Here is a 22583-nt window from a genome sequence, read left to right on the forward strand (position 1 = left end):
CCTCCAAATAAACACTAACCTGGTGTCCCAAATAAGGCAAAAGTAGGCGGGCTTTATAGTCACGTGGTCTTTGAGCGCCAAGAATTTGAATCCAATTTCCCGCACTACGATTGGTGGAATACATCGAAATTGTATCAATGACGTCACGCGGGGTTCGGGCTTGAGAAAACGCTACCGAAAGCATATCAAGAAAAGAGTTCACAAGTAAGTTTTCTTTAGTAATCCTAAAATATTTTCCCCATCCTTCTTTAAAAATTTGAAATAATAATCTCAGGCTGTCCCACAGTTATATATCGCTATCATAGAATCTGTATTTTAGCCATTATTAGCTGCAAGTTTTCTAGGAGCGCCTTTGTTGTTGCTGAGTCAACTCTAGATTTGCATCCTTTCGATGTTTTTCGTAAAATCTTCCTCCTGTGTGCGCCTGTCGCTTAATTTTTTCTCCTCGCTGTATCTAGAATGTCATGACAATGAAGATGTGAAAATATAGAGGTTTTATATCCAAAATAACACGGAAAAGCGACCGGTGTTTACCAGCTCTGCTCGTATGTCACTGCGTCGAAAACTTATTACATGGACGAAGAAGAATGCTCTAAGCCATTTTCTGGCGCTCGGAAAACTAGATTTCTTCTCCAAATTCTAGCTCGCTTAGCTGGTAGTATTCTTGTGATAATTTTCCTTAGTTAGTGTTTTTTAGTCTCATGTCTGAAAGTCGTCTAAAACATATCCAGTCTGTGCATTACTACAGCTACAATGTTTGAATCTCCGATCCATTTCCTGTAGTCGAAGTAAACACACACTGTCTCATGCACCTTTCATCTCCAAAGTCCTAGTCTTCCTTAATCCCATCTGTATTCCGTGGAAAATATCAATTAAAGGAGATTGACATAATTGAACAGCTCCTAGTTTGGTTTAGCTTGTTTTGCGATTGCGTTTAGAATGTTTTCGTTGAGTTCGATCGATCGTAGGACGAAAGCGGATGCGTTTGCCGTGTATTTGTGGATACGAATTTTCAAATAGCGTTTGTTATTTCTGCTTTTGTGTTTGTCACTCCCACGCGTTGGCTCAGCCATATTACTTTTTTCACTGAAGCATATTTATGTTCTCATAATTTCCAATATGTATCTAGTCAATCCATTTTATCTTTAGGATGTATATAAACTTCTGCCACGTCGTTTTCGGTTTGAATCCCCTTGTCTTTGCTTCGATCTTTTATAATGTCTGGGAAAACGCCTCCACTAAAAACAAATTCATAAATGTTCAGTTGTGACTTTTAGCAGTAATTCTTTATATAAAAGGCTGTATTACTAGCCCCTTTAAACACACGTAAATAACGCAGCCTCGAGAAGAATCTCTTTTCGAATATGTAAACCCTTAAAATACATATTATTTCGTTACCACATAGCATGAAATCTGCCAAGTTGTTCTCGCAGTCGACTAGCATTTAAACTTAGATAATTTTGGCTTTAGGGAGTCCTGAAACCCATCCTATGTGATTTATTATATGCCTAGATAGTAGACAAGTTTGCTGTGCTGACATAGTCTGTCTCAAATCATTTCGGACTTCGGTTGAAAATTGTTTACCTTATCTTTCATGAATTACAAGATCGAAATGTTACACTTTTGCTCAACAAATTTGGTTTGGTTATGATTCTAACAGCTATTCTTTTGAAATCAGTGTCTATGTAGAGAGAAGCTTGAATAACCTTTTCTCCTTGTTTATATCAGTTACAATTTCAACACTAGTCAGTATAGATTTGGTGGTTTCTTTTACAAGAAACTGATTATTTCGCTGTTTTTATTTTAGAAGCTTTTAACAACGGCTTGCTTCTCTGGTGAAAAATGATTCTCTAATGAAGATTTTCTCATTGTCTTTGATCATGGACTCTATATAAATCTTTTTGGCTAGGCAGTGATGACAGATACCACTAAATAAAAGGGTAATCTAGGCTTATGTCTGGGAACCTTGCTTCGATTTTATCAGAGAAAAAATATTACATGACAGACTTCATTATATTAACTATGCTTTTCATTTCATCAAAATACCACTCATTGTATAGACCTTTGTCTAGAAGACGTACCACTTTTCTATAGCTAGTTTTGTTAGACACTATCTCTGATTTTTGATGGTCTGATTAGTCACCGCTGGTATGTTACATTGCTAGTGAAATCTGTTTCCAAAGAAAAAATTCAATATTGATGTAATAAACTAGTCTTTTAACACCTGTCCTTTAGTACAGTTGTAATTTGTTATTCTTGTTACTCTCCAGGTGTGGCCCTTAGCATCTCCATGTTGCGCCTCTGCAAGCAATGAAGAGGGGCAGACCAGAGGACCATGAGCCAGGAGTATACAGTCGCCACGGCTACCAGCACCCTGTGCTAGCTCCTGCCCCAGTCAACATTGCTGGCTACGACACTCTCCAGGATGGCCTAGCTAACCTTACACAGTTTGCTGGTGCTCAAATGGCAGCAACTCAGGGTTACCAGTAAGTTTAACCATTATAGCTAAATCACAAGTTTTGTGACTTCTAATTATTCAAGATCCCTGTCTTGTCTGGAAAAGGCGCATGGTCAATCAACCATCTAAACCATTCAATGACTTTTATGTTTTAACTGTTGTGACATTTATCATTTGAAAGTAAACAACAAGGAAGTTAACTATAATAGAATGTGATAGATGAAAAATAGATTTTGAATTCTTTTCTGTGGGAACTACAAATTTAGCTTTTATTCTTAACATACACACTGAAAATTCAAGTTTGATTTGTGATCACTTGTTATACTGTAGAGCTGTGGCCTTGTTCAATACTGCTAGATGTGACCATAGATCTTTGCACACAAAAAGTCTTACAAGCTTATTTTTTATAAAATTAAATTAGTGCATTTATTTATTTTTTTTCATATCCTAGGTAGAAGTGTCAATTTTTTTTTCTAGCATAAAAATTGTTTCATTAAATTTCATATTTTGCAAAAAGAATGAAATGAGCCACAATCAGTGTATTTTATTGTCACCAAGACATTATTCTTCTATTAGGGTACAAACTCAACAGCCACAGCCCCATGTCCAAGGACCAGGCCATAACCAGGTATAGAAACACACTATGCTCATTGTTTATCATATTAATTGTGCCGTCAACAGTCAGGTTCATGGGGAACTAAAACATAGTTGTGCACAGTCAAGTATGGTTAAGCTTTTTTTTTTCTGCAGGCACAATCACATGCTCAATCCCAGGCTCAAGCGCAAGGGCAACAACAGCAGTTTCAAAGGCTTAAGGTAAGCTATGTAGCAACAATGTTGTTGATAAGGTAGTGCTGATAAGGTCAGGTAAACTTGCATTTCATTGATTTGTTACAGCAGAATTTACCTTGATGGAACTCTCATATAAGGGATTCTCACATCTTGTGACTGATTTCTAAGCCCCTTTTTATAATTCATTAAAAATTACCTCAGATATAAGGGATTTTATGTATAATGACTAATCATAGCTCCGTACTAATGCTGTTTATTTATCAGTTCTATGGTGTTTAACAGCAATGCAAATGAAATGTGATTATATGGATGTCAGTATAATACGCCCAGTACAAGTTTTGTGTGTAGTTCTTTTAAGTTAGTATAATTATCCAGACCCACCTTATTTGTCTATGTGCAGGTTGAAGATGCTCTGTCGTATCTTGACCAAGTCAAGTTGCAGTTTGGCAACCAGCCACAAGTTTACAACCACTTTTTGGATATTATGAAGGAGTTTAAGTCTCAAAGGTAATAATCTCTAGACAAGTAGCTTTCAATTTCATTTTCTAAAGGTGTTCAAGTCTCCTAGACAATCTCGTAAGCTAGGGAAATCTGACAGCCAAAATAGCCCAATTGTATTCTCAATGTATTTATGTTCAAAACCAAAACAAAACAGCATTGTCATGCACCTCTGACCCCCGATTCTCTTGGTAAACTGTAATTTTTCTTATAAAATTTCTGGAAAAAATGTTTATTTCAAACCATGTATTTTCACATACACCAATATTCATCTTGTTTGTTTGTGTATTTATTTCAGTATTGACACTCCAGGAGTAATCAGTAGGGTTTCATCCCTTTTCAAGGGTCACCCTGAGCTTATTGTAGGCTTCAACACCTTCCTACCTCCTGGATACAAGATAGAGGTGCATGCTCATGACCCTGGTAGCGTGTCGGTGACTGCACCGACTGGACACCACACCCAGATATGTACCTCCCTCAACCACCCTCCTCAGACTTCGGTAAGGGGACAGACATAGTAGACAGTGTCCAGACATTACTGTCCAACTCATTTTATTGTAATGCCAATATCCATTGCATCATTTCGTATTTTGCAACCCTGCACATGTTCACCATTGTAACCAAGCAGTTCACATACAGTGTGTACCTAAATAATATGAATGTGTCGGCAAATTGACTACTTATGATGGTTTGTTGAACAAGCAGGATAACACAACTAGTGCAAGTCATTTCACTACAAGGCATTGTTCTATTGTTCGGTTGATCCGCAAAAATGCTCATTTGATTGGTCAATTCTTTGTCACACCACAGCTGAATTTTCAAAAGCTTTACTCGCCGAGGAGGGGAGCTAGAGAGTTTTTTCTCGCACGGTATAGGATAATATGACATATGATATATGATAATATGTTTTTCCGCTGGCGTTTCTGGGCGGTATGGGAGCAAATGGGTTAAACAATTTTGCCATCGTGATACAACAATTTTGAATGTTTGATTTGTTTAATGTGACATGTTGTGGCCTGTTAGACTAAAGTGCGAACCATGACAAAATGAAAAGGAATTGGATGCCTTGAAAAAAAGGGTTCCTTGTGGCTTCTGAAATATACATTTAGAATATTTATTTACATATATATTATAAATATATCAATGATATAGAGTGCATCCTTAAATAAACTAATTGTTCCAGTTCTAAATGCTCAACTTATCCTTTATTTTTTGCTGACCTTTTTTAGCCACTGCCAGGCAATCAGCCCCCTCCATTCCCTTCTTCACAGAAACAGCAGCAACAACAACAACAGCAACAGACACACTCCAATAACTCGAATCAGCCAAGCCAGGTATAAAATAGTTTTGTTTAACAAAAGGGAGTTTCCACAAATCGGCCAGTTTATTCATTTACACAGGGGGTTGCACAGGGTGCACACACTCCCCCTTGGCGGCTAAAAAGTGGGAATCTTCAAATACTATGCTTTTTCCATATGATACCTATGACTGCGCACCCCCTCCTCCTTTGATGTCCTTTGATAATGGTCAAGAGTGGGTCATTGGACCAAGGTACATGGTTGAAAGGGTTGGTATTCAGAAGGATTTGTGAGTGGGGTTGGGTAGTGGGTGAGCGACTAGAGAGTTATTTGCAATTATTAAGATAGTGATAAAAATGTACATATTTAGATGTATTGTTTACAGGGTTCAATAAGCTGTTTCCTGGTCTTTGCCGGCTCTTTCTTCTGTATTCCCCTTGCATGCAACCTTTTTTTCCCACCAAAATCCACAAAGCCAGCAAAATGCAGCAGATTTAAAATATATATTTTTTGAACCCTGGTTTATGTGTTTAGATTGGGAAAAACAATAAGTAAAGCATAGAGGTCTTTGTTGTAGAACAAGAGTGTATTTTTGTTATTCTAGCCTTATCATTTATTTCTTTATCTTTTGATTTTAGAACCAGCAGCCGGTGGAGTTCAACCATGCTATCAATTATGTTAACAAAATCAAGGTGTGTTTCTAATCTCTTTTTATTGCTCCCTGTGTAAAGGTTTTTGTTTGCTTCACTCAGATTTTGTCATTCCTATTTTAGAATCGATTCCAAGGACAGCCTGAAATCTACAAAGCATTTCTTGAGATCCTTCACACCTACCAAAAAGAACAGAAAAATATTAAAGAGGTACATGATGACAACTTTATTCCTTCCTGTTGTTATCTTTTGTCAATGTTGCAGTTGAATTAACTTAATCTAGACTGCTAAAAAACCAACATCCATCTCTTTGGGAATACTATAGAACAAACAGCAATGCCCAAATGTTTTTTTCGCACCATAGTAAGAACATGTACAACAATAACTGGAATAGCAACAAATTGAAGGTTAAAAAATTCAGATGTTTACTAAGTTCTATACACTTTGCGTTTTTATTGTAGGCTGCTATGCAGGGAACTCCACTCTCTGAACAAGAGGTTAGCATTTATCTCAAAATACAATCTGATTACTCTGGAAACAATACACAGTCTTTGACCACATAACCCTGTGCTTTTCTTATAGATTTACCTACGAGAAGCAAAACTTGCAAATGAGGTTGGTTAAAAACATAAAACCATATACCCTAAGAATAGGAACATACTTTCGATATATAGTATTTAATCATTGCTTTTACCCTGTCTGATAGGTGTACAAACAAGTTGCCAAGCTTTTCCAGAATCAGGAAGACTTGTTGAAGGAATTTAGCCAGTTCCTCCCTGATGCCAATGGAGGTAACTCTGCAGTCCAAGCTGTGAGAACTCAGGTATGTAGCCATATTGTTCATGTCTGGTAGCACCAGATCCTGGCTGTGCTTGATTTCAGTTGACATTATTGGTCTCTACTTGAGGAATGTCAATCAACCACTCCTCTTTTTTATATATATTTGAAAATACAACAGTTCATATGCTAGAAACCCATCAGTTGAAGTCTGATAAAGTCTGTCAACAATATTTAATTGAAGTCATCTCAGTTACTCAGCGAAAAGGAAAAGGAAATAGATGCTTTGTTTGACCTACTATAATGCAGTAGTGTAAAATGATGGTGTTTTTAGGCTAGAAAAACCTTATAGTCCTAGGTGCACACAACTTACGTCACTCCCAACAGAGCACCATTAACCCAATGAACTCTGTTTGAATTCAGGGTCTTATTGCTGCATCTGCCAGCCGTATGTCTCATGTGACTGGATCTGGTAGGAATGAGTACAGTCAGCCACACAAGAAACAAGGTAAAGAGCTTGTTGATAAATGCAAGTCATAAGTTTAATTAATGTTGCATATTGTTTTTCAACCAATCTGCTCTTAACTCAGGAATGAACTCCAAGCGTGCTGCCCAGATGAGAAGGAATTCCAATAATGCTTCGTCTTCTCCACCACATCTTGGCCCAACAAAAGTGAGCTTAGTGAAATGTGTTTCCTCCATAGAAAAAAAAATTTATCAGGGACTGTGTTAGTCGACCATTGCGCTTTCCATACAAGCAAAGTCCTCTGTCTGTTTTTTTTTTTCTTTGTTTGAAAAATAAGCAAGCAAAGTAATGGCTTTTTCTGCTGCAGAATTCCAATATTGTTTTAAATTATAGTAAACCATTGAAGCATTTTCTTCTAATGATGTCACATGATATGAAAAGTGAAGCTAACGAAGTAGCCGCTGTACACCCTCTGTCTTTATGTTGATCCCAACTATTTAATTTCTAGAAAAAATCTCGCAATATCATGAAAGAAGTGTCAATGGCTGAAGCTGGGAAACTTGGAACCTTCACAGAATATGCATTCTTTGACAAGGTAAGACTTTTCCAGCTCGAAGGAGCAATGCAACTGTTGTTGTTACTATGTTTTTCTGACATCCCTTTCCCTATTTGCAGGTCCGTAAAGCACTGAAAAGCCCTGAGGTCTATGACAACTTCCTTAGATGTCTAGTGCTTTTCAATCAAGAGGTCATTTCCAGATCAGAGCTTGTCCAGCTGGCCTCAAACTTTTTAGGGTATGAAATACTTCACCCTGTTGTACATTCCCTTAAGCTTTCTTTCTACTTGATGGCTAAAATTCCTAGAAGCTTTAACATCAACTGCAAACACAGTTTGTCTCCATGTAAACATTTTTTAGGGTATGAGTATGTTCTTGCAGAAAATTTCCAGACCTAATGTACCCATATAAACATGTCCATAATACTTAGGGTATGTTTATATAATTGCAGGAAATTTCCTGACCTTCTCACCTGGTTCAAGGAGTTCCTGGGTTATAAAGATTCTTCCCCTATGGAGTCCATGTCAGGATTTAAGGAAAGAACTTCTGGTGAACTGGCACATCTGGAGATTGGTAAGATTAACTTTTGTGCTGAAATGATTCAATCATCAAAACTGAGTACATTTTACACAAGAAATGTAGGTCATTAGGAAATCGGAGTGGACAAGAAAGGAGAGAAGTGGAGATATAAGTGTGAAAATCAGTGTGAATGTGAATTCTTTCTTTCTCTTTACCATCTCTGCTTTAATTCTCTGTTGCCTGTGCATTTCAAAGGAATGCACTGTACTGTATTGGCAAAAAATAGACCTCCTTATACCTTATATTTACTGTCTTTTTATTGGATTTTCCCTTAAAATAAATCTGTTACACACCTGTATTATCATCAGATTATGCATCATGTAAGCGCTATGGCACAAGCTACAGGGCCCTGCCCAAGAGTTACACCCAGCCTAAGTGTTCTGGGAGGTCGGACATGTGCAAGGAAGTATTAAATGACACTTGGGTCTCATTTCCCTCATGGTCAGAGGACACGCCATTCCCAGGCACACGGAAAACTCAGTATGAAGAGTACATCTTCAGGTGTGAAGATGAGCGATTTGAGGTGAGTTCAGGTTCGTCCTCCATCTTTCTGTCCGTCCATCTGTCAATCCTTTTTTATTATTGTTTTAAACACTGATTTTATCTTTCTCAGCTTGATGTTGTCCTCGAATCCAATCTGTCAACAATACGTGTTCTTGAGGCTGTGCAGAAGAAACTGCAAAGAATGTCATCAGAGGAACAGCAGAAATTCCGATTAGACAGCTGTCTTGGAGGAACCTCTGAAATTGTACACAAAAAAGCGATTCAAAGGTTTGTTATTCTGAATTTCTGTTGTTGAGTTACCTGTTGGGTATTAAACAATTTTGACTTCTGCAGAATTTATGGTGACAAAGCTCCAGATATCATTGATGGTATCAAAAAGACACCTGCAGTGGCTGTCCCCCTTGTCTTAAAAAGGCAAGTGCTGGCCCTAAAGGCTATATGCATTTACACTACCTTGCAAAAGTCCTGCAGCACATTTTATGAACTTTCAGTCAGTGCATTTGTGCAGATTTTCTTGTGCAGATTACTTAAAAAATGCCCTACTTTGAGCCAAAAATTATGAAATTTAAAATAAATCATTTGAATATGGCTGCTAATATTATGAATAATTAACTAGTTACAGAACACAAAGATATTATTCCCTTTACAATTTTTTGTCAACTTATGCATGACTTTGTTGTTCTTTTTTATTAGATTAGAGGTACTTGCAGATACAGAGATATTATTCCCTTTACAATTTCTTGTCAACATATTCATGACTTTATTGTTGTTTTTATTAGATTAAAGGCCAAGGAAGAGGAATGGCGGGAATCCCAAAGGCAGTTCAACAAGATCTGGAGAGATCAAAATGAGAAATACTACTTGAAATCCCTTGACCACCAGGGCATTACATTCAAACAGAATGACTTGAAAGCCATGCGCTCCAAGAGTCTTATGAATGAGATTGAAAGCATATTTGACGAGGTACAATTATTCACTTGAATCTTTGATAGAATTCATTGAATAGTTCCCTTTTTCCACTTCTGACTCTTGTTTTCGCTAACATTTATTTCACCTTCCTAACAAACTCTACAGTCCTAGGCCCTGGCTGTTAGCAAATTTTCCCTGCTGGTAAAGAAATAATGGCTGGTAAACTTGTGGCTGTTGGACAATATGTTCTTCTCTCATGCCATATTCATTTTGCTTGATTTCCCAGTGAGCCTGTATATATTTCTTACGGACAACCCTCATTCTATAGAAGCTTTTGATTATAATAAATTCTTGCTTAGATAAGCTGAATAAAATAGATAGCTTGCTTCCCTTGTCGTGTTTAGTGTAGCAGGGTGGCCAGACTAACACTCTTTGACTCACTTGTAATCGCAGAGGCAAGAGCAGGCTGCAGAGGGCAATGCTGATGCTGGTGGCCCCCACATTGTTTTCACTTATCAGGTTAGAAATGTGCATACTAGACAACACTAGACACCCTTCATTATGGGGGTCCACAAAGTCAAGGCAACCCTTTATCGCACGACCAAGAAAACCGTGAACACCTGAAATATGTGTGGAATGTTGGTTCCGACCAATCACTCACAAGATATTCAAACAGTCAACTAGAAACATGTATCAACAAGTCTCAGTGTCTAAATTCTCGCGTCTAATTCATCAGAAGACAATAAACATTCCTTACATATTTTAGGTGTTCAGTTTTACTGGTTGCACTGTAAATTAAACAATTTCTTTTGCATTGAGTTGCTGCCTACTTTAGCGAGAAAAGGAAAAAAATATGCTTGGCCAAGAGGCTAATTCCAGTTTTTTTTTTTCTAAAACAGGACAAGTCAATTTTAGATGATGCAGCAGGTCTGATTGTTCACCACATGAAAAGGCAAACAAGTATCCACAAGGAAGACAAAGCCAAAATCAAGTTGCTCCTTCACTGCTTCGTCCCAGACCTATTTTTTGCTCCTAGGTGAGTAACACATGAATGTAGCCAGAAATTTTACCAGAGGAAAGACATTTTACATGTGAAGAAAAAGTAATTTGGTGGAAGAGTTAAACATCATTGTTTGCTTTAATCTTATGTGAGCTTTTTAAAAAGAAATAGCACCAAGTGAGCTTTTGAGCTTTACAGGCATGTTAAAGTATTTTTGTTATTATAACAGAGGTGAACTAAGTGATGATGAAGATTCTGTGAAAGAAATGAATGGAATCAGCAAACCTGAAATGCCAAATGGAGTAGCTGAGGCAGAGGCTGTAAGTGTTTTAGATCAGGCAAAGAGATGTCATAGATATTCTGTACTAAGGCTTGGTCTTGTTTTTAGGATGATGCTTACAACTTATTCTTCATCAACCATAACTGGTACATCTTCCTGAGGCTCCATCAGGTAGGAAAGTGTCTCTTTTAGTACTTACTCAAAGTGTTTGCACTAGGTTTCTTGTTTGGGGATTTAGTGGATTATTTACTGTGATTTCAAATATTCTGAGAGCTCTTGCCAATGTTTACCAAAATGCTCAAACCCACTTCTCACCACTTTTAATAAAGTTTTGAGTTTTGACGGAACATGTTTTCTGCCCTCTGATTGGTAAATGCATTGCCATGAGATGGCTTGGTTGGAAGCCATATAAGTCTAGGCCAGTTCAGGAATGGAAGGTAAAATTAAAAAGTAAGTTGAAATAAGTTCTTCAGCCTATGTAGTAAGATAAAAAGTCTACCTAAAACTTCTTTTAAAGGCCACTTTCTCTAAGAGATATTCGGATCAGCTGGAAATATATATTGAAAAAATAAAAGTAATCTTGAATTCTATGCCCCATACAGATTGTTTTTAACATTTTTACATTGATAACAACAAACCATCATATTAACCCATTTCACCCTTTGATTTCTGTCTAAAGATATTATGTGAGCGGCTACAGAAGATGTACCAACGATCAGTAGCAATAGCGGAAGCAGAAGCCTCTGACAAACAGCAAAGAAAGGAAGCCACCGCAATTGCGCTAAGGTTAAAGGCGCCCAGTGAAATAGACCTGGAGGAGTACTACCCAGCCTTCCTGGACATGGTCAGGAACTTACTGGACGGCAATATGGACTCCACCAACTTTGAGGACACTTGTCGTGAGATGTTTGGTGTGCATGCTTACATTGCGTTCACAATGGATAAACTAGTGCAGAATATTGTCAGACAGGTAAAACAGCTACCCATTTCCCTCAATCAGCTCTTTTACCTTAATCATAGCTCTTTTGCTTCAATCATAGCTCTTCTAATCAATTTTCTGCATTAAATTTGACATTATATCACACAATAGATTTGAGTCATTGCTATACAATACGTTTGACTGTAACAAATATCTTTACATTGATTTATGATGCATATCATTACAGTGACAATATTCAGGGGACCACAACAATGGCATGATAAACAATTCAAAGCTCAATGATACAAACTTATTAATTCAATAACAAGATATGGGATGTTGATACTATGATGCATATGCAAAACATTATTTGGCTTATCAGTATGCTTAACTAGACCAAGCAAAACGGAGGTTCAAGTCCTCACTTGAATAAGAACTCAAACTTCTCTTGTAGCTGCACACCATCGTGACGGATGAAACAGGTATCCAGATAACCGAGCTGTACCAGCAGGAACAAGCAAACAGTGCGACCGGGGGCAGCTCTTCCACCCAACACCTACGGGCGGCAGCAGAGCAGGCATACCAGAAGAAGGCGGAGCTCATCCTTACTGATGATAGCTGCTACAAATGTGTCATTGTAAGTATTGTAAACCACAAACTTAACCGTGCTCCTACTACACTCGTACAGAAATTTTACCTACTGACTTTGCAAATACCAGAGGAATAGGTGCTTTATATACATTAGTATATAACTGAGTTTGATTTCCCTGTGATCTGGTTTGTAGTTTACAGTAAGTTTTCGTTTTACTTGGATAAGTCTGAATCCTAGTATAAGCCAACGATTGTAAATGCTGGGCTGTTACCTTATCACTCAACTATTTGTCTCACTATCTTTCAGCACAAGGACATGAACATCTGCCGCGTCAGCTTGGAACTTCTTGATACTGATGACACACACTCCGAGGATCCTGTTGAAGTGGAGGCGAGTAGTGTCGGGTCGTGATAAGGGAATCTTTTGTTTTGTGAGCTAACGAGTGCTTGTGATTTGTAGAAATGGAATGACTACGTCCAGAGGTTTGTGGGAAGTGAGGAGGTTTCGGCTGAAGTCAAGGAAAGATTGCAAAAGAAGCCTTTATTTTTACCACGGTAAGTGATGTTGGCCTGAAAGAATGTATTGGTCAGTTTGCTAGCAAAATGAGCCGAAATGAAGTTCAATGATTCACTGCAAATTTAACTACGAGTAGTGAAGAACACCTCCAGATTCCTCGTTTCAGAGTCGGGCATGAATATGTACCTTCTGTTTAATCAGAACTGTGCATCGTCGTCGCTCAAAGCAGGGGCGCCCCAATAACAGTAGTTCAGCACCAACAGAATCTACCAACGACAATGGATCTTCCACAGATGAAGCGGAGAGTGAAGTGAATAACAGGTACATGAAACAAAGAAACCAGACAGACAATTGTAGGGTGCAATTGTAACACACTGCTTGTCCTCAGTAGATAGATGCGGAATTTCCCTCGGCTCTCTCGGCCACCAGGGGCATTCCTGGGCCGTTCTCAAATTATGCTTGCTAATATATGGTTATTTGAGTGTACTTCGGTGTCTTTTGCATTTTAAACAGCCCTCCCACAAATCTAGTTAAGCCCGGACTATACTGATTTAAAGGCATCTAGCCGCCATGCTGCAATTAGGGATATGAGCGTCCTGCGGGTGAGCGAGGCTTGCCTGTGAGGGACCGCGTATGGCTGCCCTAACTGCGACATGGCCGCTGGTTAGCCAATAGGGCGAGTTTTCCGTGATGCAATCATTTACTGCCTGCAAGCAGGATATGTGCACAGAATTTCTTGTGTTGATTTTCTTGGCTGCGGCAAAGCACCTGATATTTCCCTGTTTGTCGTAGTGACAAAGAAGGCGAGAATGAGGAGAACGACGAGGTCGAGGACATGGAAGTAGAGAACTCGATTGAGTGCAAGTTGAGCCTCAATTCTTACAAGATGAAGTTCGTACACGGTAGCGGCGACTACATGTACCGACGACGAGCTCTCACTAGAGCCAAAGAGGTGATTGGAGGAATGATATTGCGTCTAGTTTAAATCAAGTTTTACAAAATGGCACCAAAAGCACAGTTTGTACAATGGAACTTACCATGTCACCGTATTTTCTGAAGAAAAAAAAAAACTATCTATTTGTACAAAATATGGACGCACCATGCATATCAAATGTGGAAAACCACAAATTGGTCAATGGCGGTAGGAACAGAGTTTGATAATAAACCACGAAATTCTCTCTAATTTGGCTGAAATGTGCCTTGTTTGTGACGCTCTCCGTGTTTGACGAGAAAACCTGGTCAAGTTACGTTGCGTAATCTGCCCCCGTGCCGCGCGAACTGCCCCCGAGGCGCTCATCCTCCCCTCTCATTGTAGTCCATGTCACAACTGCGGAGAACGCTATTTTGATATTGATTGTAAAAAGTGATTAACAAAGTCTGATTTGAATCCTTCGTTTCAGTGCCATCCCCGCGTGATGCCTCGACTTCACAACCGCTTCCAGAAGTGGCTGGACGAGTGGCTCTCCGCCAACGTCACCCGAGACATGAATAATAAATGCGAGGATTGGCTGCTTGGCAACGTTGACGGCCTACGAGCGTGCAGCACGACGCGAAAAACGCTGCCCAACTCGCTGATCCAGTGCCACAAATATGTCGTCAAGTTGGACCTGCCCCCGCCAGCCTCCCCGCCCACATCGTAACATACGCATCGTAACCACCAGTGTACATTTTGTATAATTATAAGGAACACGCATTATACGCTGGTATAATGAGTGAAGGGAATCCATCTCGTGTACAGGCCAGGATCTGGCGGCTCAGAGCCAGAAGCCCTTTTGTACATAAACCTTAACAAGACACGAACTGGTTTGCGTCCCGTAGCTAAAGCCGTCTAGATAGCAGAGTTAATCGAATTCCGAGATTCTTAAAAGTACAGTGGTGACTATTTCTTTGTGGAATTAGTTCATTGAAACTACTTGCCTTATCGGTATACGTGATCCACTCGATTTTCTTGGAATAGTCCAGTTTCGAATTCGAAAATGACCGCTAGACAGATTAATTGAAGGCGCATTTTACAGTGTGAGCCTCGGCGTGAAGAAAATTATTCATAAAAAAACGAAAACGAAGTATTCACTCGTACAATCATTGTATGATTTTCAGGATCTATAGTTTCTCGTTGGAATTTGTGAATAATTAACTTCAGGCCAAGGCTAACACTAAAAATGCGCCCTCAATCTGTCTAGCGGTCATTTTCGAATTCGAATTTCGAAACTGGACTATTGTGAACGTCCATTTAAAAAAAATGTGCTAGCCATGCCTTCATGGAATCTACCCCTGGTCGGTTCATTGAAATTACAAGCCTTATTTGTATATGCAATCTTGTGCTTCATGGACTTGACCTGAATTTTCATGGAAACTGATCTTACCTTATTTTATAGAATCCTATCTCTTTCGTGGGCGCAAGCCATTCATTGTTAACCAAACTCTTCCCCCACTGTACCGAGGTATTTGTGTAATATCAAAACAGTCATTGACCCGTTTGTATATGAAAAAAGTACATAACCCAGTTTTTAGGGTTTAGTCAACCACTAATATAGCTAACGTGAGTTTCAGAATTTTTCTGATCATGTACAGAGCATCGCGAGCCTTCTTGCGGCTCTTTAAATGGACACTATTTCTAGCGATGGGGAAACCTATATACCTACAGTACGATGCATTTAACGTACTGTTAATGTATTACTAAGGAAAAGCGAATGTCTTTTAACGGCCAGACTATAACTGACAAGCTGTTAATGGCACAACAACGCATAATTGGGAAAGCCACTGAAAATCCAACTGTGTATTATTATTTTTCTTTATTTCATTGTAGAGGAGGTTCATTTTACAGGGTTTTTTCCGCAAATGCCTACCCAGAGAAACGGGTCTTTGCTCGCATGGAAACTTTTTTATCAGACTTGTCTTATCAAGTAATCAAGTGGACACAAGAAGGATAGAGAAAGACAGTTCATAGGTGTTGTATTTGTAGGGACAAAGCTTTCGTACCTCCTCAACACATCGTACTCTTGTCCTAGAAACGCGATTTTTATACCCCGAGGTTTTCCGTGGCTTCCCCATACCGTGCCCGTTACGCCCCTACCTGATTGTCTGTCAGTGTCAACCGCTGTACAAACCTTGCCTGTCAATTCGTCTTGTGTTGATACTGTGTACTAGTGGCGATTTCTATAGTATTAAATAACTTAGCCCACTTGGTAGTGTGTCAATGGTGTCGCAGATGTTATGTTAAGCACTTGGCTCTAAGAGCGACCTTATCTCCAAGCACACACCATAACTGAACGTCAACAGCACGCACACGAAACATCCAACCTTGTGATAGCGTCTGTAAATATCATTTGTACTTGAGACAGAACTGGACAGATAAATCTCTCGCGCGGGGAACCGAGCTCCGGGCAAACGTCAAAGTTTGCCGTTTTTCGCGCGCGTCGCAAAGAGTTGTGGGAAGAGGAGCTTTTTTACAGCCCGAGCGACGAAGTGAGGGAGTCTCTTTCCTCACGTGTATAGCCAGGGGACTGGGTAGCGCGAACGTGTTGATGATGAGAAGACACCTAGGTCATGTGGAACTCAAAAGGTGGAGGATGTACTGACTCGCAAGAACTTGGGCCGACGAATAAGTGGGCGTGAGAGTTTCAAAATCACATTTTCAAGAGGAATTTATTCAATTGGGCTTATGTATTTACATTGCTGACGTGAGCATTGAAGGGATTTCTTTCCGCTATTTAAAGTCCTCTTGGCGACTTACTGTCTGAACAGTCCTGTCCGATCGATGAATGTAACATTCACAACATTTGAATCTCAAGTTCTTTCTTGGATTACTCTCTCCATCTGTAACGGCAGCCCTCGCCTCGTCGCCTTTTTACAATTTTCGATTAATCCCAATTATTCCGCAATCGGTTTCTTTCATAAGAATTTGGAAGAATAGAGAAATCCGGTAAATAATGATTGTATGTGAGCGGTTTGAAAATGCGGGAATTTTTTTTGGAAAGCATTCCTATTGAATTGACGCGTGCCACCTTAAATGCAAGTCAAGACTGCTCTGTTGCAGGAGAGCGGCCTGAATATGGGCCATAGGGTAGTAGGATATAGAATTGTTAAATGCTTCTAGAGCACTAAATCTCTCCGTGTATCATTACGTAGATTTGAAGCGTTTAAATGATTAGAAAAGAAGAGGGGATCATGTTCTCAATTTCTTGTCTCACCACAAAAGCTCTAAGTAAGCGACATAAAAAGTATAACAAAGAAAAAACTAGCTAATAACACCCAGCTTTTTTCACAGTCCAAAACACGCATCACATTGGCCAAGCTAACGAATACGGACTTCCTAGCTTGCGTCGATAAAATATATTTATGTAGCGTCCATAAAACAATCCCCGTGGACAAAGTCGCCGGCCGCCATCTATAGTCGGCGTAGCAAGCGCAAGGGGCCTTAGACATATCTCGCGCGCGATGAAATTTTTCATCCTCTTTACTGTTTGCGCTTGCGACCCAGGCTAGCCACCCCTCCCTCCCCTCCCATGCTAATTACCCTCCCCTAGGTTCCGGCGACCGTGATGTCCTGGGACCGCGGTATTGCTTTAAGTTTACTTCCGGCCATGTCTGTCCTTCAATTCTTCCGGACCCATCTTCAGCCATACGTCATCCTCGTGACTCACACTCGACGCATCATTCTCACCCACCTTCACGAGGAACGGGCTCCCTGGGACATGAACACCCCGCCATTTAATCGCCAATTGGTATTCGCCTTCAACTTTAGGAAAATACGTTACACGGTGCAAATTCTCCTCAACACACTCGAACTCGATCGGAATCGCCTCGGGTTTCGGGTCGCTCGTGCGTTCTTTGATGATTCGGGCGATGTCCACATCAAGGTAGACCAGGTCGGGATTTTTTGTTCGTACTGTGAATTTGACAGGCTGGTTGGCGGCGCCTGTTGTGAGGCCGTCGCCGCTCACTGTGCAGTTTGCGGGCTCTGTTTTCTTACGAGAGTTGTGATGTAAACCAAGACATTGCTGCGGAAAAATTTATTTGATAAAAGAAACATTAATTTCCATCACTGAATTTACGAATTACCATTCATTCAAAGTGCCCAATCCCCTTTCTTTGTTTGTACAGCACGACACCGTAAAGAGCCGGGCTCATACGGTTATGCAATTTGCTGGTACCCCCTTCCCCCGCCCGATAGATAATGACCTTCATTAAAGTAGAAGCCACGCTTAATAATAATTTTCAGCGATTTCAGGGATAATGATTTACAGCGCCAGCCAAACGGAAATCATGAAATGGCGAGGAGAAGGCATTGTCCAATTGTAAGGGGTCTGGGGTGGTTCTCCCCAGAAAATTTTGAAATTTCAGATTTTTAGGAGGCTCGAAAATTAATCAGAATACCTGTTCAACATCCCTCCCCTGAACCCTGTATCAAAATTTGAGGCCTCTAACCAACGTAAAATAATGACCCTCCCCTAAGTATGTGTGTATCTCCCAAGACAGCAGTAACAGACACATTATTTCGTGTGCTTGTATGGTGCAAAGCTTGAAAGTGTTTACGTCATCAGGTCATAATATCTTGTCCACGTCTCGCATTTCTAATGCAAAGGTAAAAAGTGTTTCAACGAATATATAGCTTTGAATTAAATTCTGCCTGATATATATATATATATATTTCGATAATCACTGTTCAGCGTTTATCTATGTACTGCATACAATTGGGGATGAATATCACTCAAAATACCTATTTTATACCCTGTTAGTTTATGAACATGCTTTTATCCAACATTTTTGTTGGTTGATAGTATATAAGCTGGTTAAAACCTAGTAAAGCTCTCAATAAGCACTAAAAAAGATTGCCATGGGAAATGCACAAATTCCCCTTTCACGCAAGTTCTTAATATCCATGAGAACCAGTAGGTGAAATGTGACGCGGACAAGCTTTTAATCTGGTATCATTTCCTCCTGAATTGAACCTGCTTTTAATGCGGTTAAGTGTTTTGTGAGAATAGTTTTCTACGAAAAAATAGTGCGTTTATGTTTTTGACATATGTTATATGCTAAAGGCAAAAAAAAATATTTTCCTTGATGGACCAAAAAGGCTAGTTGAAACCAGTTTCTTACAACAACAGCATATGACCATCGTGATACTGTATTTTTTTTTACTTCCTTGTCTTCCTAAAAAATACTCTTTCGAACAAAAAAGATAGAGTTGTTTTGAATGAAATGTTCAGCTGAAGTATGAATAAATAAGTGATAAAGCTTATGCAAAAAGAATAGAATACGTGTGACCACAAGGGTAAATTATTCAAAAAGGTAATATTTTGTTTTGAGCATTGTAGAGATAACCAGCAACCTTAAGGTATGTATTAAAGAACTAGCAAAAGTAGTACAATCATATCTCTCGTATTCCATGGTTAATTCCATTCCATGGTTAATTTTGGTAGGTTTATTCTGTCTGTGTGTGTGTTGTCTGCGCTAGAGTAAAAATGCCTTCAGGCACGAAGCTGTGACCAAAATGAAGGCAAATATCTCTTTGTTTTCCATTGAAAAGCTGAAATATTAGCACTGCGAGTCGATAACTGTACTTACAATGTTCATAAACTTGCAAGCCATTTCTGTTTTAACAGAGTTTGATGTCCTCACATCGATTGGTGTCAGAGTTGGGATCTAGCGTCTCTCTCGGTCGGGTGTCGACTCGAATCAGAAACTCCCTCCTTCCCGAAACCTGCGTGTAATGTAAAAGCAAACGTACAAATTAATGCGTCCTTTCTTCCGATGCACATCATAAAAGCATTGGTATAACACACTAATTAGGCCTATAGCGTCGCGACATCCTCACAGAAATTACATTTGTTTGCAGAGTTCTTCGCAGCTTGAATACGAAAATAGCGATTAAAGATCACTCTCTTAAGACCTTAGGTGAGTAAAGAATTTCCAAGGCGCGTTTTGTTTTCAATCGGACAATAGCTTTAGTGCATTATCTTGTGGTTCGGGTCGTGTGAAAATCATGTTATTGGTTAGAACGTATGTTAATTTGTCTCGAAACACCTGGGGTAGACGAACTTATACGGGTATAAAGACGCTTAACGTGATTTTAAGGACGACAAAAAAGGAAGTTGTCAATTACAAGATGTTTAGTGTCGAATTTGCCTGTCATGTTATTCTGTCTAAATATTGAATATGGAGGACTTTTAAAAAGGCTGATTTAGCTGCGCTCTCGATGCATTGACAGAATAAGGGGTGCTTTCTTTACATTATTTAGGTAATGTGTGGTCACATCGCTTAAGAATGGTCAGTACTATTTATGTGTCCTTTATATTTATTCATTAGTGCTTAAATCCTCAGCTTAAGTCTCCATCATGTCGGAAGTAAGGATATAATATTGTTGATATTGATCCACATAGTAATACAGGGGACAGAATCTCCCTACAGTTTCATTCCGCTCTCTCTCTCGTTCTGCAAATGATGATAAGGGTTCTCTATTTTAGATCCATTTATCCAGCTAGCGCGGCGGAAGGTGGAAGGGAAGATGCAGCTGCCCCATAAGGCTATCATACCGTACCCCTCCCTCCCCCCCCCCAGTTAATACTGTGACTACGTCCACTAACTACTTGGGGTAGTAAGAATTCATCACCAGACCACTACCAGCCTGGGGTTATTACATTTCCAAGAATTCATCACCAGACCACTACCAACCTGGGGTTATTACATTTCCAAGAATTCATCACCAGACCACTACCAACCTGGGGTTATTACATTTCCAAGAATTCATCACCAGACCACTACCAGCCTGGGGTAATTACATTTCCAAGAATTCATCGCCAGACCACTACCAACCTGGGGTTATTACATTTTCAAGAATTCATCACCAGACCACTACCAACCTGGGGTAATTACATTTCCAAGAATTCATCACCAGACCACTACCAACCTGGGGTTATTACATTTCCAAGAATTCATCACCAGACCACTACCAACCTGGGGTAATTACATTTCCAAGAATTCATCACCAGACCACTACCAACCTGGGGTAATTACATTTCCAAGAATTCATCACCAGACCACTACCAACCTGGGGTAATTACATTTCCAAGAATTCATCACCAGACCACTACCTACCTGGGGTAACTACATTTCCAAGAATTCATCACCAGACCACTACCTACCTGGGGGTAATTACATTTCCAAGAATTCATCACCAGACCACTACCAGCCTGGGGTAATTACATTTCCAAGAATTCATCACCAGACCACTACCAACCTGGGGTAATTACATTTCCAAGAATTCATTACCAGACCACTACCAACCTGGGGTAATTACATTTCCAAGAATTTAGCACCAGGCCACTACCTACTTGGGGTTATTACATTTCCAAGAATTCATCACCAGACCACTACCTACCTGAGGTAATTACATTTTCAAGAATTCATCACCAGACCACTACCAACCTGGGGTAATTACATTTCCAAGAACTTCGCACCAGACCACTACCTACTTGGGGTAATTACATTTCCAAGAATTCAGCACCTGACCACTACCAACCTGGGGTAATTACATTTCCAAGAATTCATCACCAGACCACTACCTACCTAGGGTAATTGCATTTTCAAGAATTCAGCAGCAGACCATTGCCTACTTCGGGTAATCACAATTCTGTACCAGACCACTACCTTTGGTTTTTCACAATTCTAAGAATTTCGTACCAGACCACTACCTTGGGGTTTTCACAATTCTAAGAATTTCGTACCAGACCACTACCTTGGGGTTTTTACAATTGAAATAATTCTGTACCAGACCACTACCTAACTAGGTTTGGGTTTTAACATTTGTAATGTTCCGATAACTCGAGACCCCAATAACAATCCAACTACTGTAGATTTACCTTGGGTTCGAGTTTTGGTATTTTTTTTTTACAAAGCTCAGTCTTTCATTGTAAAATTAAAGACCCTTAGGAAAGTACTAGAATAACCTTGAATTAAGAAAGTGTATGAGTTAAACATCGACGTTAAAGATCCCTTGTCGGCCATACCTTGGTGATTGTTTTCAAACAATATTGGAATCAAATATTGATAGAAATCTCAAAATAACCACGAAAAATATAATATTTGTTGACCAAATTAAATAGAAAATACAGCGTAAGACAATAGCTTATCCAAATCAGCCGATGGAAATATATGCTTTCCCAAACATGGTATACTTACGTAGGATGTCAAAATGGCGAGGACAGATGCTTGTAAATAACGTGAAAATGTTGGCCTTAGGGGTAGGACATCTTAGTGTTCTTGTAAATGACAAACTCCCGCAAGCAATAACCAAAATATAATTTTCTAGCCTTGAAACAGCGTTAATGCTAATTTTTGTTGCAGGCAAAGCGGGTATTAATCAAAGCAAACAAAACAATAAGCCAGTTTTACTTTCAAAACAGGGTTTTTGTCAAGAGGAAAATAAGTATAAATGATTGCCCTGCCCTCTGAAAGCCACTGATGGAGGTAACCTGTCATTGCTATTTAGTTATACCACATCTCAATAAAGAAAGAAATATCGTGAAAGACCACAAGTAAATGACGATGCATTTAGTACTTTCTTTTTATTAAATAAACAATTATTTCTGCAAATAGACCTCCTATGGTAATTGAGGTTACAAAAGCTGCTGCACCTGGCTTGGATCTAGTTTATTTTTACATCTGTCTAATATGTCTAATCCCCATAACAGTATAATAAGCTAGTATATTAGATAGATAGGTTTTCACTAGTAGAATTAGAATTAAGTGTGCAGACAGGTTTGTCTCGGCTAACATAGTGCCAGTCTG

The 22583-nt window shown here is 39.4% G+C and overlaps 2 protein-coding genes and 1 long non-coding RNA gene across 3 annotated transcripts; 2 read left to right on the forward strand and 1 right to left on the reverse strand.

The window, feature by feature from the left end:
- Positions 1–110: 110 nt before the first annotated feature.
- LOC5513239 (paired amphipathic helix protein Sin3a) lies at positions 111–15978 on the forward strand. Its single transcript, XM_032382705.2, has 32 exons — positions 111–204; positions 2271–2486; positions 3035–3086; positions 3209–3274; positions 3651–3757; positions 4047–4248; positions 4978–5082; positions 5685–5738; positions 5820–5906; positions 6158–6193; positions 6279–6311; positions 6403–6519; positions 6897–6981; positions 7064–7146; positions 7448–7534; positions 7615–7733; positions 7947–8068; positions 8383–8597; positions 8688–8845; positions 8912–8992; positions 9358–9541; positions 9941–10006; positions 10387–10523; positions 10717–10807; positions 10876–10938; positions 11447–11737; positions 12141–12323; positions 12585–12668; positions 12738–12832; positions 12996–13115; positions 13587–13746; positions 14195–15978. The coding sequence occupies exons 2-32, from the start codon at positions 2311–2313 to the stop codon at positions 14432–14434; spliced, it is 3699 nt and encodes a 1232-aa protein (XP_032238596.1). The 5' UTR covers positions 111–204; positions 2271–2310; the 3' UTR covers positions 14435–15978.
- Positions 15979–16420: 442 nt separating this feature from the next.
- Positions 16421–22154, reverse strand: LOC116618696 (filamin-A). The gene is made up of 3 exons (XM_032382710.2): positions 21975–22154; positions 19362–19497; positions 16421–17794 (listed from the first exon to the last, which is right to left on the reverse strand). Exons 2-3 carry the CDS (start codon positions 19383–19385, stop codon positions 17366–17368), a joined length of 453 nt encoding a protein of 150 aa, XP_032238601.1. The 5' UTR covers positions 19386–19497; positions 21975–22154; the 3' UTR covers positions 16421–17365.
- Positions 19398–22388, forward strand: LOC116618698. The gene is made up of 3 exons (XR_004296301.2): positions 19398–19508; positions 19633–19691; positions 20261–22388. It is a non-coding gene; the product is annotated as an uncharacterized LOC116618698 (long non-coding RNA).
- Positions 22389–22583: the final 195 nt, after the last annotated feature.

Source organism: Nematostella vectensis, chromosome 3 (assembly GCF_932526225.1).
Source record: "Nematostella vectensis chromosome 3, jaNemVect1.1, whole genome shotgun sequence".
NCBI lineage: Eukaryota > Metazoa > Cnidaria > Anthozoa > Actiniaria > Edwardsiidae > Nematostella > Nematostella vectensis.

What these genes read in the sequence shown, in the direction of transcription:
- LOC116618696 (XM_032382710.2), bottom strand. Translation starts at nt 19,385, where the DNA reads ATGGCTTGCAAGTTTATGAACATT. An exon ending in CTTGCAAGTTTATGAACATT is followed by an intron (nt 17,795 to 19,361) that starts GTAAGTACAGTT and finishes ATTTTTCCGCAG; the next exon opens with CAATGTCTTGGTTTACATCA.
- LOC5513239 (XM_032382705.2), top strand. Translation starts at nt 2,311, where the DNA reads ATGAAGAGGGGCAGACCAGAGGACCATGAGCCAGGAGTATACAGTCGC. An exon ending in CACAAAAAAGCGATTCAAAG is followed by an intron (nt 8,846 to 8,911) that starts GTTTGTTATTCT and finishes TGACTTCTGCAG; the next exon opens with AATTTATGGTGACAAAGCTC. An exon ending in TCTTCCTGAGGCTCCATCAG is followed by an intron (nt 10,939 to 11,446) that starts GTAGGAAAGTGT and finishes TTCTGTCTAAAG; the next exon opens with ATATTATGTGAGCGGCTACA.